General features: G+C 35.7%; 2 protein-coding genes and 1 long non-coding RNA gene across 6 annotated transcripts in view; all 3 read left to right on the forward strand.

Annotated features, from left to right (window-relative positions):
* Positions 1-477: 477 nt before the first annotated feature.
* Positions 478-7,001, forward strand: LOC143246764 (uncharacterized). Of its 3 annotated transcripts, none has more exons than XR_013026149.1 (2): positions 478-2,749; positions 6,429-7,001. It is a non-coding gene; the product is annotated as an uncharacterized LOC143246764 (long non-coding RNA). The 3 variants fall into 3 exon arrangements; XR_013026150.1 differs by lacking the exon at positions 478-2,749 and adding an exon at positions 3,529-4,210; XR_013026148.1 differs by lacking the exon at positions 478-2,749 and adding an exon at positions 4,991-5,074.
* Positions 7,002-7,277: 276 nt separating this feature from the next.
* On the forward strand, positions 7,278-11,638 carry LOC143246765 (uncharacterized). The gene is made up of 3 exons (XM_076493894.1): positions 7,278-7,430; positions 8,786-8,890; positions 11,106-11,638. Exons 1-3 carry the CDS (start codon positions 7,358-7,360, stop codon positions 11,273-11,275), a joined length of 348 nt encoding a protein of 115 aa, XP_076350009.1. The 5' UTR covers positions 7,278-7,357; the 3' UTR covers positions 11,276-11,638.
* Positions 11,639-14,301: 2,663 nt separating this feature from the next.
* LOC143246766 (uncharacterized) overlaps positions 14,302-22,537 on the forward strand; it is a 45,616-nt gene continuing 37,380 nt past the window's right edge. The window contains exons 1-3 of one of the 2 annotated variants that reach the window (XM_076493895.1): positions 14,302-14,389; positions 15,745-15,849; positions 18,002-18,106. In XM_076493895.1, the coding sequence (XP_076350010.1) occupies positions 14,317-14,389; positions 15,745-15,849; positions 18,002-18,106 (283 nt within the window). In that variant the 5' untranslated portion in view covers positions 14,302-14,316. Of the gene's footprint in view, positions 14,390-15,744; positions 15,850-16,566; positions 16,655-18,001; positions 18,107-22,537 lie in introns of those variants that run through there. The other variant, XM_076493896.1, reaches the window with a different exon arrangement.

Consider the following 22,537-nt stretch of genomic DNA (forward strand, 5'->3'; position numbering starts at 1 on the left):
TTTATGAATTTTTTCCTTGCAAATGATGGCACGGGAAGAGGAGCTTCCTCTGTTCTTGTGACTGATGGGACGGGAAGAGGAGCTTTCTCTGTTCTTTTGACTGATGGCACGGGAAGAAGAGCTTCCTCTGTTCTTGTGACTGATGGCACGGGAAGAGGAGCTTCCTCTGTCCTTCTGACTGATGACACTAGTAGGAGAACTTCCTCTGTCCTTCTGACTGATGGCACAAGTAGGAGAACTTTCTCTGTCCTTCTGACTGATGGCACTAGTAGGAGAACTTTCTCTTCCTTCTGACTGATGGCACTTCTTTCTCATGACTGATGGCACTAGTACGAGAGCTTCCGATATCTAGAGCATTTAGTTCAGTTTATGATGTTCTTCTCCTACATAAAGGTAAGGGGACCTTAAACAAATGAATAGTCATCGTGGTTTGGCATCTGGAGAGTGTGAGAATAATTCGGCCAGTTTTAGAGGACACTCAGATCTTTCCCAACTAGAGTAACCCCACTCCAGTTGTGGTCAAAACCTTAAGATAAGAGTCAAGAAATACGTAAAGTACAGTTGTCAGACACAAACCATCAACAATAACTATCAAACCTTTAGATGAGATGACAAATACTCAATTGCAAAGAAGTTAATACATGGGATAATTATGAGCTTCTTTGTGTTACGAGGTATCATGGATTGTAAAAACGTTTGGAATCGAGAAGGACTAATGGATAAGATATCAAAAGAAACTGCCACTCAATATCAGGGTCATCTAAGGGTCGGGGTCCCTTAACAGCCTATCACCCTGTACCCACAACTTTTGTTACATCTAAGAAAGGTTTTAATTAAAACTTTATAGGGAAGAGACTTATAGGGAAGGTAAAGAAGAACTCGGCCATTTTATATGGAATGTTGAGCAGTAATTGTCTTAAATGGCTGGTCGTTAGAAAATACCACAAATATTTGATATTGAGTTTGGATCGACCTACCTTTGATGGTGTAGAACACTTAAGTAAAGTGCAAGTTGGAGATTTTAGACAGTCACTGCTAATTTGGCCTAGCTTAAAACTCAGAAGAGTGGTGGCACCACTGAGAGTCTGACCACTTATGCAAATGATTTGTACCATTCACATGTGAAAGCATATCTGATAATGAGCTTTGCAGATACAGATGTCATTTTTGTAGGAAATTTAACTGAGTGACTTTCTGGAAAATTACATGATATTAGCTGGATTTCAGACATATTCCATTCATAATTGAGAAAAATTCTTTAACAGGAAAGTACAAAGTAGTAACATCAAAGTACGAGCAGAAATGGGCGATGTGTTATCCAGGTTTTCAGCAGGAATATTAATTGAAATAACCAAGTTTCACAGTTGTACTAATACTGCAGCTTTCACATTGCATCTGAGAATGAATACACAGCTGCCAATAGATGTAAGGTCATTAATACAGCTTTTTCGGAGTAAGACATGATAAAAAATTACATAAGAAAGCATACAATATGAAAATAACTACACACATTTAGAGTACAAAAGATTACAAGTGAATAATATATACAGATGTCTTCGTATACATTCGTGAAATGTTTACATGTTTTGTTTCTCACAAGAAAGTCATAACTTTGCCAATATTTTAAGAATCTTTTTAGTAAATAAACATTTTGTGTTTTAGTAATATAGAAATGTTCATGATTTATTGTCTTTGTATATTTAACATATAATGTTGGTCAAGAAGGTTCTTGAATTCCTCTTGTTTTAGCCAACTATTGCTATGTGTCATTTACCCTGACTAGCCTCTTTGGACGTCCCTTGGAGAGAATAGCCACACAGTATATGAAAGGAGACAGTCAGGTGACCTCTCAAGGTAATGACCCCTCTTGCATTTCATTGGGATTCCCCAGTCATCTGTATTTCTGTGACCACATATGACGATAATAATTTAAATATCTAACGTGAATTTTATTCAGTCTTAAACATAATTTCGAGATATACTGTCAACTAGTTATTGTAACACATAAAGTATATAATTGATCTAGCCGTGTTTAGTTATACTTACATTACAGTAGACATATTCCGTCTTTAAGCAAACCTAACTTACCAAATGTAGGAACATAAGTTTTACTTGAAAATACCGCAGACTATATGATAGAAACTTTTGGTGCCACAATATATTTATTATATAGTTAGTTGTAAAATAAATAAACTCTCACGTATCTTAGTTTGTAAATTGTATTCACCATATTCGAAGGATTTACAAATAAATCAGTTAATCCTTGAATAGTCTAGGACAGTTTCCAGGTTTAAGAAAAGTCTCCTCCTGGACATAGAACTTTTAACAATGTTCTAAAGGTTTATGAATTTTTTTCCTTGCAAATGATGGCACGGGAAGAGGAACTTCCTCTGTTCTTGTGACTGATGGGACGGGAAGAGGAGCTTTCTCTGTTCTTTTGACTGATGGCACGGGAAGAAGAGCTTCCTCTGTTCTTGTGACTGATGGCACGGGAAGAGGAGCTTCCTCTGTCCTTCTAACTGATGACACTAGTAGGAGAACTTCCTCTGTCCTGACTGATGGCACAAGTAGGAGAACTTTCTCTGTCCTTCTGACTGATGGCACTAGTAGGAGAGCTTGCTCTCTCCTTCTGACTGATGGCACTAGTACGAGAGCTTTCTCATGTCCTTCTGACTGATGGCACTAGTACGAGAGCTTCCGATATCTAGAGCATTTAGTTCAGTTTATGATGTTCTTCTCCTACATAAAGGTAAGGGGACCTTAAACAAATGAATAGTCATCGTGGTTTGGCATCTGGAGAGTGTGAGAATAATTCGGCCAGTTTTTAGAGGACACTCAGATCTTTCCCAACTAGAGTAACCCCACTCCAGTTGTGGTCAAAACCTTAAGATAAGAGTCAAGAAATACGTAAAGTACAGTTGTCAGACACAAACCATCAACAATAACTATCTAACCTTTAGGTGAGATGACAAATACTCAATTGCAAAGAAGTTAATACATGGGATAATTATGAGCTTCTTTGTGTTACGAGGTATCATGGATTGTAAAAACGTTTGGAATCGAGAAGGACTAATGGATAAGATATCAAAAGAAACTGCCACTCAATATCAGGGTCATCTAAGGGTCGGGGTCCCTTAACAGCCTATCACCCTGTACCCACAACTTTTGTTACATCTAAGAAAGGTTTTAATTAAAACTTTATAGGGAAGAGACTTATAGGGAAGGTAAAGAAGAACTCGGCCATTTTATATGGAATGTTGAGCAGTAATTGTCTTAAATGGCTGGTCGTTAGAAAATACCACAAATATTTGATATTGAGTTTGGATCGACCTACCTTTGATGGTGTAGAACACTTAAGTAAAGTGCAAGTTGGAGATTTTAGACAGTCACTGCTAATTTGGCCTAGCTTAAAACTCAGAAGAGTGGTGGCACCACTGAGAGTCTGACCACTTATGCAAATGATTTGTACCATTCACATGTGAAAGCATACCTGATAATGAGCTTTGCAGATACAGATGTCATTTTGTAGGAAATTTAACTGAGTGACTTTCTGGAAAATTACATGATATTAGCTGGATTTCAGACATATTCCATTCATAATTGAGAAAAATTCTTTAACAGGAAAGTACAAAGTAGTAACATCAAAGTACGAGCAGAAATGGGCGATGTGTTATCCAGGTTTTCAGCAGGAATATTAATTGAAATAACCAAGTTTAACAGTTGTACTAATACTGCAGCTTTCACATTGCATCTGAGAATGAATACACAGCTGCCAATAGATGTAAGGTCATTAATACAGCTTTTTCGGAGTAAGACATGATAAAAAATTACATAAGAAAGCATACAATATGAAAATAACTACACACATTTAGAGTACAAAAGATTACAAGTGAATAATATATACAGATGTCTTCGTATACATTCGTGAAATGTTTACATGTTTTGTTTCTCACAAGAAAGTCATAACTTTGCCAATATTTTAAGAATCTTTTTAGTAAATAAACATTTTGTGTTTTAGTAATATAGAAATGTTCATGATTTATTGTCTTTGTATATTTAACATATAATGTTGGTCAAGAAGGTTCTTGAATTCCTCTTGTTTTAGCCAACTATTGCTATGTGTCATTTACCCTGACTAGCCCCTTTGGACGTCCCTTGGAGAGAATAGCCACACAGTATATGAAAGGAGACAGTCAGGTGACCTTTCAAGGTAATGACCCCTCTTGCATTTCATTGGGATTCCCCAGTCATCTGTATTTCTGTGACCACATATGACGATAATAATTTAAATATCTAACGTGAATTTTATTCAGTCTTAAACATAATTTCGAGATATACTCTCAACTAGTTATTGTAACACATAAAGTATATAATTGATCTAGCCGTGTTTAGTTATACTTACATTACAGTAGACATATTCCGTCTTTAAGCAAACCTAACTTACCAAATGTAGGAACATAAGTTTTACTTGAAAATACCGCAGACTATATGATAGAAACTTTTGGTGCCACAATATATTTATTATATAGTTAGTTGTAAAATAAATAAACTCTCACGTATCTTAGTTTGTAAATTGTATTCACCATATTCGAAGGATTTACAAATAAATCAGTTAATCCTTGAATAGTCTAGGACAGTTTCCAGGTTTAAGAAAAGTCCCCTCCTGGACATAGAACTTTTAACAATGTTCTAAAGGTTTATGAATTTTTTCCTTGCAAATGATGGCACGGGAAGAGGAGCTTCCTCTGTTCTTGTGACTGATGGGACGGGAAGAGGAGCTTTCTCTGTTCTTTTGACTGATGGCACGGGAAGAAGAGCTTCCTCTGTTCTTGTGACTGATGGCACGAGAAGAAGAGCTTCTTCTGTCCTTCTGACTGATGACACTAGTAGGAGAACTTCCTCTGTCCTTCTGACTGATGGCACTAGTAGGAGAACTTTCTCTGTCCTTCTGACTGATGGCACTAGTAGGAGAGCTTTCTCCTTCTCATGTCCTTCTGACTGATGGCACTAGTACGAGAGCTTCCGATATCTAGAGCATTTAGTTCAGTTTATGATGTTCTTCTCCTACATAAAGGTAAGGGGACTTTAAACAAATGAATAGTCATCGTGGTTTGGCATCTGGAGAGTGTGAGAATAATTCGGCCAGTTTTATAGGACACTCAGATCTTTCCCAACTAGAGTAACCCCACCCAGTTGTGGTCAAAACCTTAAGATAAGAGTCAAGAAATACGTAAAGTACAGTTGTCAGACACAAACCATCAACAATAACTATCTAACCTTTAGGTGAGATGACAAATACTCAATTGCAAAGAAGTTAATACATGGGATAATTATGAGCTTCTTTGTGTTACGAGGTATCATGGATTGTAAAACGTTTGGAATCGAGAAGGACTAATGGATAAGATATCAAAAGAAACTGCCACTCAATATCAGGGTCATCTAAGGGTCGGGGTCCCTTAACAGCCTATCACCCTGTACCCACAACTTTTGTTACATCTAAGAAAGGTTTTAATTAAAACTTTATAGGGAAGAGACTTATAGGGAAGGTAAAGAAGAACTCGGCCATTTTATATGGAATGTTGAGCAGTAATTGTCTTAAATGGCTGGTCGTTAGAAAATACCACAAATATTTGATATTGAGTTTGGATCGACCTACCTTTGATGGTGTAGAACACTTAAGTAAAGTGCAAGTTGGAGATTTTAGACAGTCACTGCTAATTTGGCCTAGCTTAAAACTCAGAAGAGTGGTGGCACCACTGAGAGTCTGACCACTTATGCAAATGATTTGTACCATTCACATGTGAAAGCATATCTGATAATGAGCTTTGCAGATACAGATGTCATTTTTGTAGGAAATTTAACTGAGTGACTTTCTGGAAAATTACATGATATTAGCTGGATTTCAGACATATTCCATTCATAATTGAGAAAAATTCTTTAACAGGAAAGTACAAATTAGTAACATCAAAGTACGAGCAGAAATGGGCGATGTGTTATCCAGGTTTTCAGCAGGAATATTAATTGAAATAACCAAGTTTAACAGTTGTACTAATACTGCAGCTTTCACATTGCATCTGAGAATGAATACACAGCTGCCAATAGATGTAAGGTCATTAATACAGCTTTTTCGGAGTAAGACATGATAAAAAATTACATAAGAAAGCATACAATATGAAAATAACTACACACATTTAGAGTACAAAAGATTACAAGTGAATAATATATACAGATGTCTTCGTATACATTCGTGAAATGTTTACATGTTTTGTTTCTCACAAGAAAGTCATAACTTTGCCAATATTTTAAGAATCTTTTTAGTAAATAAACATTTTGTGTTTTAGTAATATAGAAATGTTCATGATTTATTGTCTTTGTATATTTAACATATAATGTTGGTCAAGAAGGTTCTTGAATTCCTCTTGTTTTAGCCAACTATTGCTATGTGTCATTTACCCTGATTAGCCCCTTTGGACGTCCCATGGAGAGAATAGCCACACAGTATATGAAAGGAGACAGTCAGGTGACCTTTCAAGGTAATGACCCCTCTTGCATTTCATTGGGATTCCCCAGTCATCTGTATTTCTGTGACCACATATGACGATAATAATTTAAATATCTAACGTGAATTTTATTCAGTCTTAAACATAATTTCGAGATATACTGTCAACTAGTTATTGTAACACATAAAGTATATAATTGATCTAGCCGTGTTTAGTTATACTTACATTACAGTAGACATATTCCGTCTTTAAGCAAACCTAACTTACCAAATGTAGGAACATAAGTTTTACTTAAAAATACCGCAGACTATATGATAGAAACTTTTGGTGCCACAATATATTTATTATATAGTTAGTTGTAAAATAAATAAACTCTCACGTATCTTAGTTTGTAAATTGTATTCACCATATTCGAAGGATTTACAAATAAATCAGTTAATCCTTGAATAGTCTAGGACAGTTTCCAGGTTTAAGAAAAGTCCCCTCCTGGACATAGAACTTTTAACAATGTTCTAAAGGTTTATGAATTTTTTCCTTGCAAATGATGGCACGGGAAGAGGAACTTCCTCTGTTCTTGTGACTGATGGGACGGGAAGAGGAGCTTTCTCTGTTCTTTTGACTGATGGCACGGGAAGAAGAGCTTCCTCTGTTCTTGTGACTGATGGCACGGGAAGAGGAGCTTCCTCTGTCCTTCTGACTGATGACACTAGTAGGAGAACTTCCTCTGTCCTTCTGACTGATGGCACAAGTAGGAGAACTTTCTCTGTCCTTCTGACTGATGGCACTAGTAGGAGAGCTTTCTCTCTCCTTCTGACTGATGGCACTAGTAGGAGAGCTTTCTCATGTCCTTCTGACTGATGGCACTAGTACGAGAGCTTCCGATATCTAGAGCATTTAGTTCAGTTTATGATGTTCTTCTCCTACATAAAGGTAAGGGGACTTTAAACAAATGAATAGTCATCGTGGTTTGGCATCTGGAGAGTGTGAGAATAATTCGGCCAGTTTTATAGGACACTCAGATCTTTCCCAACTAGAGTAACCCCACTCCAGTTGTGGTCAAAACCTTAAGATAAGAGTCAAGAAATACGTAAAGTACAGTTGTCAGACACAAACCATCAACAATAACTATCAAACCTTTAGATGAGATGACAAATACTCAATTGCAAAGAAGTTAATACATGGGATAATTATGAGCTTCTTTGTGTTACGAGGTATCATGGATTGTAAAACGTTTGGAATCGAGAAGGACTAATGGATAAGATATCAAAAGAAACTGCCACTCAATATCAGGGTCATCTAAGGGTCGGGGTCCCTTAACAGCCTATCACCCTGTACCCACAACTTTTGTTACATCTAAGAAAGGTTTTAATTAAAACTTTATAGGGAAGAGACTTATAGGGAAGGTAAAGAAGAACTCGGCCATTTTATATGGAATGTTGAGCAGTAATTGTCTTAAATGGCTGGTCGTTAGAAAATACCACAAATATTTGATATTGAGTTTGGATCGACCTACCTTTGATGGTGTAGAACACTTAAGTAAAGTGCAAGTTGGAGATTTTAGACAGTCACTGCTAATTTGGCCTAGCTTAAAACTCAGAAGAGTGGTGGCACCACTGAGAGTCTGACCACTTATGCAAATGATTTGTACCATTCACATGTGAAAGCATACCTGATAATGAGCTTTGCAGATACAGATGTCATTTTTGTAGGAAATTTAACTGAGTGACTTTCTGGAAAATTACATGATATTAGCTGGATTTCAGACATATTCCATTCATAATTGAGAAAAATTCTTTAACAGGAAAGTACAAAGTAGTAACATCAAAGTACGAGCAGAAATGGGCGATGTGTTATCCAGGTTTTCAGCAGGAATATTAATTGAAATAACCAAGTTTAACAGTTGTACTAATACTGCAGCTTTCACATTGCATCTGAGAATGAATACACAGCTGCCAATAGATGTAAGGTCATTAATACAGCTTTTTCGGAGTAAGACATGATAAAAAATTACATAAGAAAGCATACAATATGAAAATAACTACACACATTTAGAGTACAAAAGATTACAAGTGAATAATATATACAGATGTCTTCGTATACATTCGTGAAATGTTTACATGTTTTGTTTCTCACAAGAAAGTCATAACTTTGCCAATATTTTAAGAATCTTTTTAGTAAATAAACATTTTGTGTTTTAGTAATATAGAAATGTTCATGATTTATTGTCTATGTATATTTAACATATAATGTTGGTCAATAAGGTTCTTGAATTCCTCTTGTTTTAGCCAACTATTGCTATGTGTCATTTACCCTGATTAGCCCCTTTGGACGTCCCATGGAGAGAATAGCCACACAGTATATGAAAGGAGACAGTCAGGTGACCTTTCAAGGTAATGACCCCTCTTGCATTTCATTGGGATTCCCCAGTCATCTGTATTTCTGTGACCACATATGACGATAATAATTTAAATATCTAACGTGAATTTTATTCAGTCTTAAACATAATTTCGAGATATACTGTGAACTAGATATTGTAACACATAAAGTATATAATTGATCTAGCCGTGTTTAGTTATACTTACATTACAGTAGACATATTCCGTCTTTAAGCAAACCTAACTTACCAAATGTAGGAACATAAGTTTTACTTGAAAATACCGCAGACTATATGATAGAAACTTTTGGTGCCACAATATATTTATTATATAGTTAGTTGTAAAATAAATAAACTCTCACGTATCTTAGTTTGTAAATTGTATTCACCATATTCGAAGGATTTACAAATAAATCAGTTAATCCTTGAATAGTCTAGGACAGTTTCCAGGTTTAAGAAAAGTCCCCTCCTGGACATAGAACTTTTAACAATGTTCTAAAGGTTTATGAATTTTTTCCTTGCAAATGATGGCACGGGAAGAGGAGCTTCCTCTGTTCTTGTGACTGATGGGACGGGAAGAGGAGCTTTCTCTGTTCTTTTGACTGATGGCACGGGAAGAAGAGCTTCCTCTGTTCTTGTGACTGATGGCACGGGAAGAGGAGCTTCCTCTGTCCTTCTGACTGATGACACTAGTAGGAGAACTTTCTCTGTCCTTCTGTCTGATGGCACTAGTAGGAGAGCTTCCTCTCTCCTTCTGACTGATGGCACTAGTAGGAGAGCTTTCTCATGTCCTTCTGACTGATGGCACTAGTACGAGAGCTTTCGATATCTAGAGCATTTAGTTCAGTTTATGATGTTCTTCTTTTACATAAAGGTAAGGGGACTTTAAACAAATGAATAGTCATCGTGGTTTGGCATCTGGAGAGTGTGAGAATAATTCGGCCAGTTTTTATAGGACACTCAGATCTTTCCCAACTAGAGTAACCCCACTCCAGTTGTGGTCAAAACCTTAAGATAAGAGTCAAGAAATACGTAAAGTACAGTTGTCAGACACAAACCATCAACAATAACTATCAAACCTTTAGATGAGATGACAAATACTCAATTGCAAAGAAGTTAATACATGGGATAATTATGAGCTTCTTTGTGTTACGAGGTATCATGGATTGTAAAAACGTTTGGAATCGAGAAGGACTAATGGATAAGATATCAAAAGAAACTGCCACTCAATATCAGGGTCATCTAAGGGTCGGGGTCCCTTAACAGCCTATCACCCTGTACCCACAACTTTTGTTACATCTAAGAAAGGTTTTAATTAAAACTTTATAGGGAAGAGACTTATAGGGAAGGTAAAGGAGAACTCGGCCATTTTATATGGAATGTTGAGCAGTAATTGTCTTAAGTGGCTGGTCGTTAGAAAATACCACAAATATTTGATATTGAATTTGGATCGACCTACCTTTGATGGTGTAGAACACTTAAGTAAAGTGCAAGTTGGAGATTTTAGACAGTCACTGCTAATTTGGCCTAGCTTAAAACTCAGAAGAGTGGTGGCACCACTGAGAGTCTGACCACTTATGCAAATGATTTGTACCATTCACATGTGAAAGCATACCTGATAATGAGCTTTGCAGATACAGATGTCATTTTTGTAGGAAATTTAACTGAGTGACTTTCTGGAAAATTACATGATATTAGCTGGATTTCAGACATATTCCATTCATAATTGAGAAAAATTCTTTAACAGGAAAGTACAAATTAGTAACATCAAAGTACGAGCAGAAATGGGCGATGTGTTATCCAGGTTTTCAGCAGGAATATTAATTGAAATAACCAAGTTTAACAGTTGTACTAATACTGCAGCTTTCACATTGCATCTGAGAATGAATACACAGCTGCCAATAGATGTAAGGTCATTAATACAGCTTTTTCGGAGTAAGACATGATAAAAAATTACATAAGAAAGCATACAATATGAAAATAACTACACACATTTAGAGTACAAAAGATTACAAGTGAATAATATATACAGATGTCTTCGTATACATTCGTGAAATGTTTACATGTTTTGTTTCTCACAAGAAAGTCATAACTTTGCCAATATTTTAAGAATCTTTTTAGTAAATAAACATTTTGTGTTTTAGTAATATAGAAATGTTCATGATTTATTGTCTTTGTATATTTAACATATAATGTTGGTCAAGAAGGTTCTTGAATTCCTCTTGTTTTAGCCAACTATTCCTATGTGTCATTTACTCTGATTAGCCCCTTTGGACGTCCCATGGAGAGAATAGCCACACAGTATATGAAAGGAGACAGTCAGGTGACCTTTCAAGGTAATGACCCCTCTTGCATTTCATTGGGATTCCCCAGTCATCTGTATTTCTGTGACCACATATGACGATAATAATTTAAATATCTAACGTGAATTTTATTCAGTCTTAAACATAATTTCGAGATATACTGTCAACTAGTTATTGTAACACATAAAGTATATAATTGATCTAGCCGTGTTTAGTTATACTTACATTACAGTAGACATATTCCGTCTTTAAGCAAACCTAACTTACCAAATGTAGGAACATAAGTTTTACTTGAAAATACCGCAGACTATATGATAGAAACTTTTGGTGCCACAATATATTTATTATATAGTTCGTTGTAAAATAAATAATTTCTCACGTATCTTAGTTTGTAAATTGTATTCACCATATTCGAAGTATTTACAAATAAATCAGTTAATCCTTGAATAGTCTAGGACAGTTTCCAGGTATAAGAAAAGTCCCCTCCTGGACATAGAACTTTTAACAATGTTCTAAAGGTTTATGAATTTTTTTCCTTGCAAATGATGGCACGGGAAGAGGAACTTCCTCTGTTCTTGTGACTGATGGGACGGGAAGAGGAGCTTTCTCTGTTCTTTTGACTGATGGCACGGGAAGAAGAGCTTCCTCTGTTCTTGTGACTGATGGCACGGGAAGAGGAGCTTCCTCTGTCCTTCTGACTGATGACACTAGTAGGAGAACTTTCTCTGTCCTTCTGACTGATGGCACTAGTAGGAGAGCTTCCTCTCTCCTTCTGACTGATGGCACTAGTAGGAGAGCTTTCTCATGTCCTTCTGACTGATGGCACTAGTACGAGAGCTTCCGATATCTAGAGCATTTAGTTCAGTTTATGATGTTCTTCTCCTACATAAAGGTAAGGGGACTTTAAACAAATGAATAGTCATCGTGGTTTGGCATCTGGAGAGTGTGAGAATAATTCGGCCAGTTTTTATAGGACACTCAGATCTTTCCCAACTAGAGTAACCCCACTCCAGTTGTGGTCAAAACCTTAAGATAAGAGTCAAGAAATACGTAAAGTACAGTTGTCAGACACAAACCATCAACAATAACTATCTAACCTTTAGGTGAGATGACAAATACTCAATTGCAAAGAAGTTAATACATGGGATAATTATGAGCTTCTTTGTGTTACGAGGTATCATGGATTGTAAAAACGTTTGGAATCGAGAAGGACTAATGGATAAGATATCAAAAGAAACTGCCACTCAATATCAGGGTCATCTAAGGGTCGGGGTCCCTTAACAGCCTATCACCCTGTACCCACAACTTTTGTTACATCTAAGAAAGGTTTTAATTAAAACTTTATAGGGAAGAGACTTATAGGGAAGGTAAAGAAGAACTCGGCCATTTTATATGGAATGTTGAGCAGTAATTGTCTTAAATGGCTGGTCGTTAGAAAATACCACAAATATTTGATATTGAGTTTGGATCGACCTACCTTTGATGGTGTAGAACACTTAAGTAAAGTGCAAGTTGGAGATTTTAGACAGTCACTGCTAATTTGGCCTAGCTTAAAACTCAGAAGAGTGGTGGCACCACTGAGAGTCTGACCACTTATGCAAATGATTTGTACCATTCACATGTGAAAGCATACCTGATAATGAGCTTTGCAGATACAGATGTCATTTTGTAGGAAATTTAACTGAGTGACTTTCTGGAAAATTACATGATATTAGCTGGATTTCAGACATATTCCATTCATAATTGAGAAAAATTCTTTAACAGGAAAGTACAAAGTAGTAACATCAAAGTACGAGCAGAAATGGGCGATGTGTTATCCAGGTTTTCAGCAGGAATATTAATTGAAATAACCAAGTTTAACAGTTGTACTAATACTGCAGCTTTCACATTGCATCTGAGAATGAATACACAGCTGCCAATAGATGTAAGGTCATTAATACAGCTTTTTCGGAGTAAGACATGATAAAAAATTACATAAGAAAGCATACAATATGAAAATAACTACACACATTTAGAGTACAAAAGATTACAAGTGAATAATATATACAGATGTCTTCGTATACATTCGTGAAATGTTTACATGTTTTGTTTCTCACAAGAAAGTCATAACTTTGCCAATATTTTAAGAATCTTTTTAGTAAATAAACATTTTGTGTTTTAGTAATATAGAAATGTTCATGATTTATTGTCTATGTATATTTAACATATAATGTTGGTCAAGAAGGTTCTTGAATTCCTCTTGTTTTAGCCAACTATTGCTATGTGTCATTTACCCTGACTAGCCCCTTTGGACGTCCCTTGGAGAGAATAGCCACACAGTATATGAAAGGAGACAGTCAGGTGACCTTTCAAGGTAATGACCCCTCTTGCATTTCATTGGGATTCCCCAGTCATCTGTATTTCTGTGACCACATATGACGATAATAATTTAAATATCTAACGTGAATTTTATTCAGTCTTAAACATAATTTCGAGATATACTGTCAACTAGTTATTGTAACACATAAAGTATATAATTGATCTAGCCGTGTTTAGTTATACTTACATTACAGTAGACATATTCCGTCTTTAAGCAAACCTAACTTACCAAATGTAGGAACATAAGTTTTACTTGAAAATACCGCAGACTATATGATAGAAACTTTTGGTGCCACAATATATTTATTATATAGTTAGTTGTAAAATAAATAAACTCTCACGTATCTTAGTTTGTAAATTGTATTCACCATATTCGAAGGATTTACAAATAAATCAGTTAATCCTTGAATAGTCTAGGACAGTTTCCAGGTTTAAGAAAAGTCCCCTCCTGGACATAGAACTTTTAACAATGTTCTAAAGGTTTATGAATTTTTTTCCTTGCAAATGATGGCACGGGAAGAGGAACTTCCTCTGTTCTTGTGACTGATGGGACGGGAAGAAAAGCTTTCTCTGTTCTTTTGACTGATGGCACGGGAAGAAGAGCTTCCTCTGTTCTTGTGACTGATGGCACGGGAAGAGGAGCTTCCTCTGTCCTTCTGACTGATGACACTAGTAGGAGAACTTTCTCTGTCCTTCTGACTGATGGCACTAGTAGGAGAGCTTCCTCTCTCCTTCTGACTGATGGCACTAGTAGGAGAGCTTTCTCATGTCCTTCTGACTGATGGCACTAGTACGAGAGCTTCCGATATCTAGAGCATTTAGTTCAGTTTATGATGTTCTTCTCCTACATAAAGGTAAGGGGACTTTAAACAAATGAATAGTCATCGTGGTTTGGCATCTGGAGAGTGTGAGAATAATTCGGCCAGTTTTTATAGGACACTCAGATCTTTCCCAACTAGAGTAACCCCACTCCAGTTGTGGTCAAAACCTTAAGATAAGAGTCAAGAAATACGTAAAGTACAGTTGTCAGACACAAGCCATCAACAATAACTATCTAACCTTTAGGTGAGATGACAAATACTCAATTGCAAAGAAGTTAATACATGGGATAATTATGAGCTTCTTTGTGTTACGAGGTATCATGGATTGTAAAAACGTTTGGAATCGAGAAGGACTAATGGATAAGATATCAAAAGAAACTGCCACTCAATATCAGGGTCATCTAAGGGTCGGGGTCCCTTAACAGCCTATCACCCTGTACCCACAACTTTTGTTACATCTAAGAAAGGTTTTAATTAAAACTTTATAGGGAAGAGACTTATAGGGAAGGTAAAGAAGAACTCGGCCATTTTATATGGAATGTTGAGCAGTAATTGTCTTAAATGGCTGGTCGTTAGAAAATACCATAAATATTTGATATTGAGTTTGGATCGACCTACCTTTGATGGTGTAGAACACTTAAGTAAAGTGCAAGTTGGAGATTTTAGACAGTCACTGCTAATTTGGCCTAGCTTAAAACTCAGAAGAGTGGTGGCACCACTGAGAGTCTGACCACTTATGCAAATGATTTGTACCATTCACATGTGAAAGCATACCTGATAATGAGCTTTGCAGATACAGATGTCATTTTGTAGGAAATTTAACTGAGTGACTTTCTGGAAAATTACATGATATTAGCTGGATTTCAGACATATTCCATTCATAATTGAGAAAAATTCTTTAACAGGAAAGTACAAATTAGTAACATCAAAGTACGAGCAGAAATGGGCGATGTGTTATCCAGGTTTTCAGCAGGAATATTAATTGAAATAACCAAGTTTAACAGTTGTACTAATACTGCAGCTTTCACATTGCATCTGAGAATGAATACACAGCTGCCAATAGATGTAAGGTCATTAATACAGCTTTTTCGAGTAAGACATGATAAAAAATTACATAAGAAAGCATACAATATGAAAATAACTACACACATTTAGAGTACAAAAGATTACAAGTGAATAATATATACAGATGTCTTCGTATACATTCGTGAAATGTTTACATGTTTTGTTTCTCACAAGAAAGTCATAACTTTGCCAATATTTTAAGAATCTTTTTAGTAAATAAACATTTTGTGTTTTAGTAATATAGAAATGTTCATGATTTATTGTCTATGTATATTTAACATATAATGTTGGTCAAGAAGGTTCTTGAATTCCTCTTGTTTTAGCCAACTATTGCTATGTGTCATTTACCCTGATTAGCCCCTTTGGACGTCCCATGGAGAGAATAGCCACACAGTATATGAAAGGAGACAGTCAGGTGACCTTTCAAGGTAATGACCCCTCTTGCATTTCATTGGGATTCCCCAGTCATCTGTATTTCTGTGACCACATATGACGATAATAATTTAAATATCTAACGTGAATTTTATTCAGTCTTAAACAACATTTCGAGATATACTGTCAACTAGTTATTGTAACACATAAAGTATATAATTGATCTAGCCGTGTTCAGTAGACATATTCCGTCTTTAAGCAAACCTAACTTACCAAATGTAGGAACATAACTTTTGGTGCCACAATATATTTATTATATAGTTAGTTGTAAAATAAATAAACTCTCACGTATCTTAGTTTGTAAATTGTATTCACCATATTCGAAGGATTTACAAATAAATCAGTTAATCCTTGAATAGTCTAGGACAGTTTCCAGGTTTAAGAAAAGTCTCCTCCTGGACATAGAACTTTTAACAATGTTCTAAAGGTTTATGAATTTTTTTCCTTGCAAATGATGGCACGGGAAGAGGAGCTTCCTCTGTTCTTGTGACTGATGGGACGGGAAGAGGAGCTTTCTCTGTTCTTTTGACTGATGGCACGGGAAGAAGAGCTTCCTCTGTTCTTGTGACTGATGGCACGGGAAGAGGAGCTTCCTCTGTCCTTCTGACTGATGACACTAGTAGGAGAACTTTCTCTGTCCTTCTGACTGATGGCACTAGTAGGAGAGCTTCCTCTCTCCTTCTGACTGATGGCACTAGTAGGAGAGCTTTCTCATGTCCTTCTGACTGATGGCACTAGTACGAGAGCTTCCGATATCTAGAGCATTTAGTTCAGTTTATGATGTTCTTCTCCTACATAAAGGTAAGGGGACTTTAAACAAATGAATAGTCATCGTGGTTTGGCATCTGGAGAGTGTGAGAATAATTCGGCCAGTTTTTATAGGACACTCAGATCTATAGTAACCCCACTCCAGTTATGGTCAAAACCTTAAGATAAGAGTCAAGAAATACGTAAAGTACAGTTGTCAGACACAAACCATCAACAATAACTATCTAACATTTAGGTGAGATGACAAATACTCAATTGCAAAGAAGTTAATACATGGGATAATTATGAGCTTCTTTGTGTTACGAGGTATCATGGATTTTAAAAACGTTTGGAATCGAGAGGAACTAATGGAAAAGATATCAAAAGAAACTGCCACTCAATATCAGGGTCATCTAAGGGTCGGGGTCCCTTAACAGCCTATCACCCTGTACCCACAACTTTTGTTACATCTAAGAAAGGTTTTAATTAAAACTTTATAGGGAAGAGACTTATAGGGAAGGTAAAGAAGAACTCGGCCATTTTATATGGAATGTTGAGCAGTAATTGTCTTAAATGGCTGGTCGTTAGAAAATACCACAAATATTTGATATTGAGTTTGGATCGACCTACCTTTGATGGTGTAGAACACTTAAGTAAAGTGCAAGTTGGAGATTTTAGACAGTCACTGCTAATTTGGCCTAGCTTAAAACTCAGAAGAGTGGTGGCACCACTGAGAGTCTGACCACTTATGCAAATGATTTGTACCATTCACATGTGAAAGCATACCTGATAATGAGCTTTGCAGATACAGATGTCATTTTGTAGGAAATTTAACTGAGTGACTTTCTGGAAAATTACATGATATTAGCTGGATTTCAGACATATTCCATTCATAATTGAGAAAAATTCTTTAACAGGAAAGTACAAAGTAGTAACATCAAAGTACGAGCAGAAATGGGCGATGTGTTATCCAGGTTTTCAGCAGGAATATTAATTGAAATAACCAAGTTTAACAGTTGTACTAATACTGCAGCTTTCACATTGCATCTGAGAATGAATACACAGCTGCCAATAGATGTAAGGTCATTAATACAGCTGTTTCGAGTAAGACATGATAAAAGATTACATAAGAAAGCATACAATAGGAAAATAACTACACACATTTAGAGTACAAAAGATTACAAGTGAATAATATATACAGATGTCTTCGTATACATTCGTGAAATGTTTACATGTTTTGTTTCTCACAAAAAAGTCATAACTTTGTCAATATTTTAAGAAGCTTTTGTAGTAAATAAACATTTTGTGTTTTAGTAATATAGAAATGTTCATGATTTATTGTCTATGTATATTTAACATATAATGTTGGTCAAGAAGGTTCTTGAATTCCTCTTGTTTTAGCCAACTATTGCTATGTGTCATTTACCCTGATTAGCCCCTTTGGACGTCCCATGGAGAGAATAGCCACACAGTATATGAAAGGAGACAGTCAGGTGACCTTTCAAGGTAATGACCCCTCTTGCATTTCATTGGGATTCCCCAGTCATCTGTATTTCTGTGACCACATATGACGATAATAATTTAAATATCTAACGTGAATTTTATTCAGTCTTAAACATAATTTCGAGATATACTGTCAACTAGTTATTGTAACACATAAAGTATATAATTGATCTAGCCGTGTTTATTATACTTACATTACAGTAGACATATTCCGTCTTTAAGCAAACCTAACTTACCAAATGTAGGAACATAAGTTTTACTTGAAAATACCGGACTATATGATAGAAACTTTTGGTGCCACAATATATTTATTATATAGTTAGTTGTAAAATAAATAAACTCTCACGTATCTTAGTTTGTAAATTGTATTCACCATATTCGAAGGATTTACAAATAAATCAGTTAATCCTTGAATAGTCTAGGACAGTTTCCAGGTTTAAGAAAAGTCCCTCCTGGACATAGAACTTTTAACAATGTTCTAAAGGTTTATGAATTTTTTTCCTTGCAAATGATGGCACGGGAAGAGGAACTTCCTCTGTTCTTGTGACTGATGGGACGGGAAGAGGAGCTTTCTCTGTTCTTTTGACTGATGGCACGGGAAGAAGAGCTTCCTCTGTTCTTGTGACTGATGGCACGGGAAGAGGAGCTTCCTCTGTCCTTCTAACTGATGACACTAGTAGGAGAACTTCCTCTGTCCTGACTGATGGCACAAGTAGGAGAACTTTCTCTGTCCTTCTGACTGATGGCACTAGTAGGAGAGCTTGCTCTCTCCTTCTGACTGATGGCACTAGTACGCAGCTTTCTCATGTCCTTCTGACTGATGGCACTAGTACGAGAGCTTCCGATATCTAGAGCATTTAGTTCAGTTTATGATGTTCTTCTCCTACATAAAGGTAAGGGGACTTTAAACAAATGAATAGTCATCGTGGTTTGGCATCTGGAGAGTGTGAGAATAATTCGGCCAGTTTTTATAGGACACTCAGATCTATAGTAACCCCACTCCAGTTATGGTCAAAACCTTAAGATAAGAGTCAAGAAATACGTAAAGTACAGTTGTCAGACACAAACCATCAACAATAACTATCTAACCTTTAGGTGAGATGACAAATACTCAATTGCAAAGAAGTTAATACATGGGATAATTATGAGCTTCTTTGTGTTACGAGGTATCATGGATTGTAAAAACGTTTGGAATCGAGAGGGACTAATGGATAAGATATCAAAAGAAACTGCCACTCAATATCAGGGTCATCTAAGGGTCGGGGTCCCTTAACAGCCTATCACCCTGTACCCACAACTTTTGTTACATCTAAGAAAGGTTTTAATTAAAACTTTATAGGGAAGAGACTTATAGGGAAGGTAAAGAAGAACTCGGCCATTTTATATGGAATGTTGAGCAGTAATTGTCTTAAATGGCTGGTCGTTAGAAAATACCACAAATATTTGATATTGAGTTTGGATCGACCTACCTTTGATGGTGTAGAACACTTAAGTAAAGTGCAAGTTGGAGATTTTAGACAGTCACTGCTAATTTGGCCTAGCTTAAAACTCAGAAGAGTGGTGGCACCACTGAGAGTCTGACCACTTATGCAAATGATTTGTACCATTCACATGTGAAAGCATACCTGATAATGAGCTTTGCAGATACAGATGTCATTTTGTAGGAAATTTAACTGAGTGACTTTCTGGAAAATTACATGATATTAGCTGCATTTCAGACATATTCCATTCATAATTGAGAAAAATTCTTTAACAGGAAAGTACAAAGTAGTAACATCAAAGTACGAGCAGAAATGGGCGATGTGTTATCCAGGTTTTCAGCAGGAATATTAATTGAAATAACCAAGTTTAACAGTTGTACTAATACTGCAGCTTTCACATTACATCTGAGAATGAATACACAGCTGCCAATAGATGTAAGGTCATTAATACAGCTGTTTCGGAGTAAGACATGATAAAAGATTACATAAGAAAGCATACAATATGAAAATAACTACACTCATTTAGAGTACAAAAGATTACAAGTGAATAATATATACAGATGTCTTCGTATAAATTCGTGAAATGTTTACATGTTTTGTTTCTCACAAAAAAAGTCATAACTTTGTCAATATTTTAAGAAGCTTTTGTAGTTAATAAACATTTTGTGTTTAATATGATAGTTCGTCATGTCCATTTAGACTAGTATTGTCTTCAACTACTTCAATAAGTGTGTAACAATATTAATATGATAGTTCATCAGGGCCATGTGGACTAGTATTGTCTGTAACTACTTCATAAAGTGTGTAAGAATATTAATATGATAGTTCATCAGGGCCATGTGGATTAGTATTGTCTGTAAATACTTATTAAACTGTGTAGGACTATTAGTATGATAGTTCATCAGGGCCATGTGGACTAGTATTGTGTGTAAATTCTTCATAAAGTGTGCAGCAATATTATTATGATAGTTCATCTGGGTTATATGGACTAGTATTGTCTATAACTACTTCATAAAGTGTGTAACAATATTAATATGATATTTCATCAGGGCCATGTGGACTAGTATTATCTGTAACTATTTCATAAGGTGTGAGGAATATTATTATGACAGTTCATCAGGGCCCTGCCGACTAATTTTGTTTTTAACTACTTCATTAAGTGTGTAACAATATTTGTATGATAGTTCATCAGGGCCACATGGACTAGTATTGTCTATAACTACTTCATAAAGTGTGTAACAATATTTGTATGATAGTTCATCAGGGCCACATGGACTAGTATTGTCTGTAACTACTTCATAAAGTGTTCAGGAATATTAATATGATAGTTCCTCAGGTCCATGTGGACTAGTATTGTCTGTAACTACTTCATAAAAAGTGCAGCAATAGTAATATTATAGTTCATCCGGGCCATATGGACTAGTATTCTCTATAACTACTTCATAAATTGTGTAAAAATATTAATATGGTAGTTCATCAAGGCCATGTGGACTAGTATTGTCTGTAACTACTTCATAAAATGTGTAGGAATATTAATATGATAGTTCATCAGTGACATGCGGACTAATATTGTCTGTAACTACTTCATAAAGTGTGTAACGATATTAATATGATAGTTCATCAGGGCCATGCGGACTAATATTGTCTGTAACTACTTCATAAAGTGTGTAGGAATATTAATATGATAGCTCATCAGGGCCATGGTGATTAGTATTGTGTGTAACTACTTCATAAAGTGTGCAGGAATATTAATATGATAGTTCATCTGGGCCATATGGACTAGTATTGACTGAAACTATTTCATAAAGTGTGTAACAATATTAATATTATAGTTCATCAGGTCCATGTGGACTAGTATTGTCTATAACTACTTCATAAATTTTGCAGGAATATTAATATGATAGTTTATCAGGGCCATGTGGACTAGTATTGTCTGTAATTACTTCATAAAGTGTGTAACAATATTAATATGATAGTTCGTCATGTCCATGTAGACTACTATTGTTTTAACTACTTCAATAAGTGTGTAACAATATTAATATGATAGCTCATCAGGGCCATGGTGATTAGTATTGTTTGTACCTACTTCGTAATGTGTAACAATATTAATATGATAGTTCATCAGGGCCATGTGGACTAGTATTGTCTGTAATTACTTTATAAAGTGTGTAACAATATTAATATGATAGTTCGTCATGGCCATGTGGAATAGTATTGTCTGTAACTACTTCATAAAATGTGCAGGAATATTAATATGATAGTTCATCCGGGCCATATGGACTAGTATTGATTAAAACTACTTCATAAAATGTGTAACAAAATTAATATGATAGTTCATCAGGGCCATGTGGACTAGTATCGTCTGTAATTACTTCGTAATGTGTAACAATATTAATATGATAGTTCATCAGGGCCATGTAGACTAGTATTGTCTGTAATTACTTTATAAAGTGTGTAACAATATTAATATGATAGTTTGTCATGGCCATGTGGAATAGTATTGTCTGTAACTACTTCATAAAATGTGCAGGAATATTAATATGACAGTTCATCAGGGCCATGTGGACTAGATTTGTCCATCACTACTTCATAAAGTGTGCAGGAATATTAATATGATATTCATCAGGGCCATATGGACTAGTATTGACTGTAAATACTTCATAAAGTGTGTAACAATATTAGTATGATAGTTCATCAGGGCCACATGGACTAGTATTGTCTGTAACTACTTCATAAAATGTGCAGGAATATTAATATGATATTCATCAGGGCCATATGGACTAGTATTGACTGTAAATACTTCATAAAGTGTGTAACAATATTAGTATGATAGTTCATCAGGGCCACATGGACTAGTATTGTCTGTAACTACTTCATAAAGTGTGCAGCAATATTAATATGATACTTCTTCAGGCCCATGTGGACTAGTATTGTCTGTAACTACTTCATAAAG

The sequence above is a fragment of the Tachypleus tridentatus genome, chromosome 3, assembly GCF_004210375.1.
Source record: "Tachypleus tridentatus isolate NWPU-2018 chromosome 3, ASM421037v1, whole genome shotgun sequence".
Taxonomy (NCBI): Eukaryota; Metazoa; Arthropoda; class Merostomata; order Xiphosura; family Limulidae; genus Tachypleus; species Tachypleus tridentatus.

What these genes read in the sequence shown, in the direction of transcription:
- LOC143246765 (XM_076493894.1), top strand. Translation starts at nt 7,358, where the DNA reads ATGGCACTAGTACGAGAGCTTCCGATATCTAGAGCATTTAGTTCAGTT. An exon ending in TGTTCTTCTCCTACATAAAG is followed by an intron (nt 7,431 to 8,785) that starts GTAAGGGGACTT and finishes CTCTTGTTTTAG; the next exon opens with CCAACTATTGCTATGTGTCA. An exon ending in CAGTCAGGTGACCTTTCAAG is followed by an intron (nt 8,891 to 11,105) that starts GTAATGACCCCT and finishes CTCTTGTTTTAG; the next exon opens with CCAACTATTCCTATGTGTCA.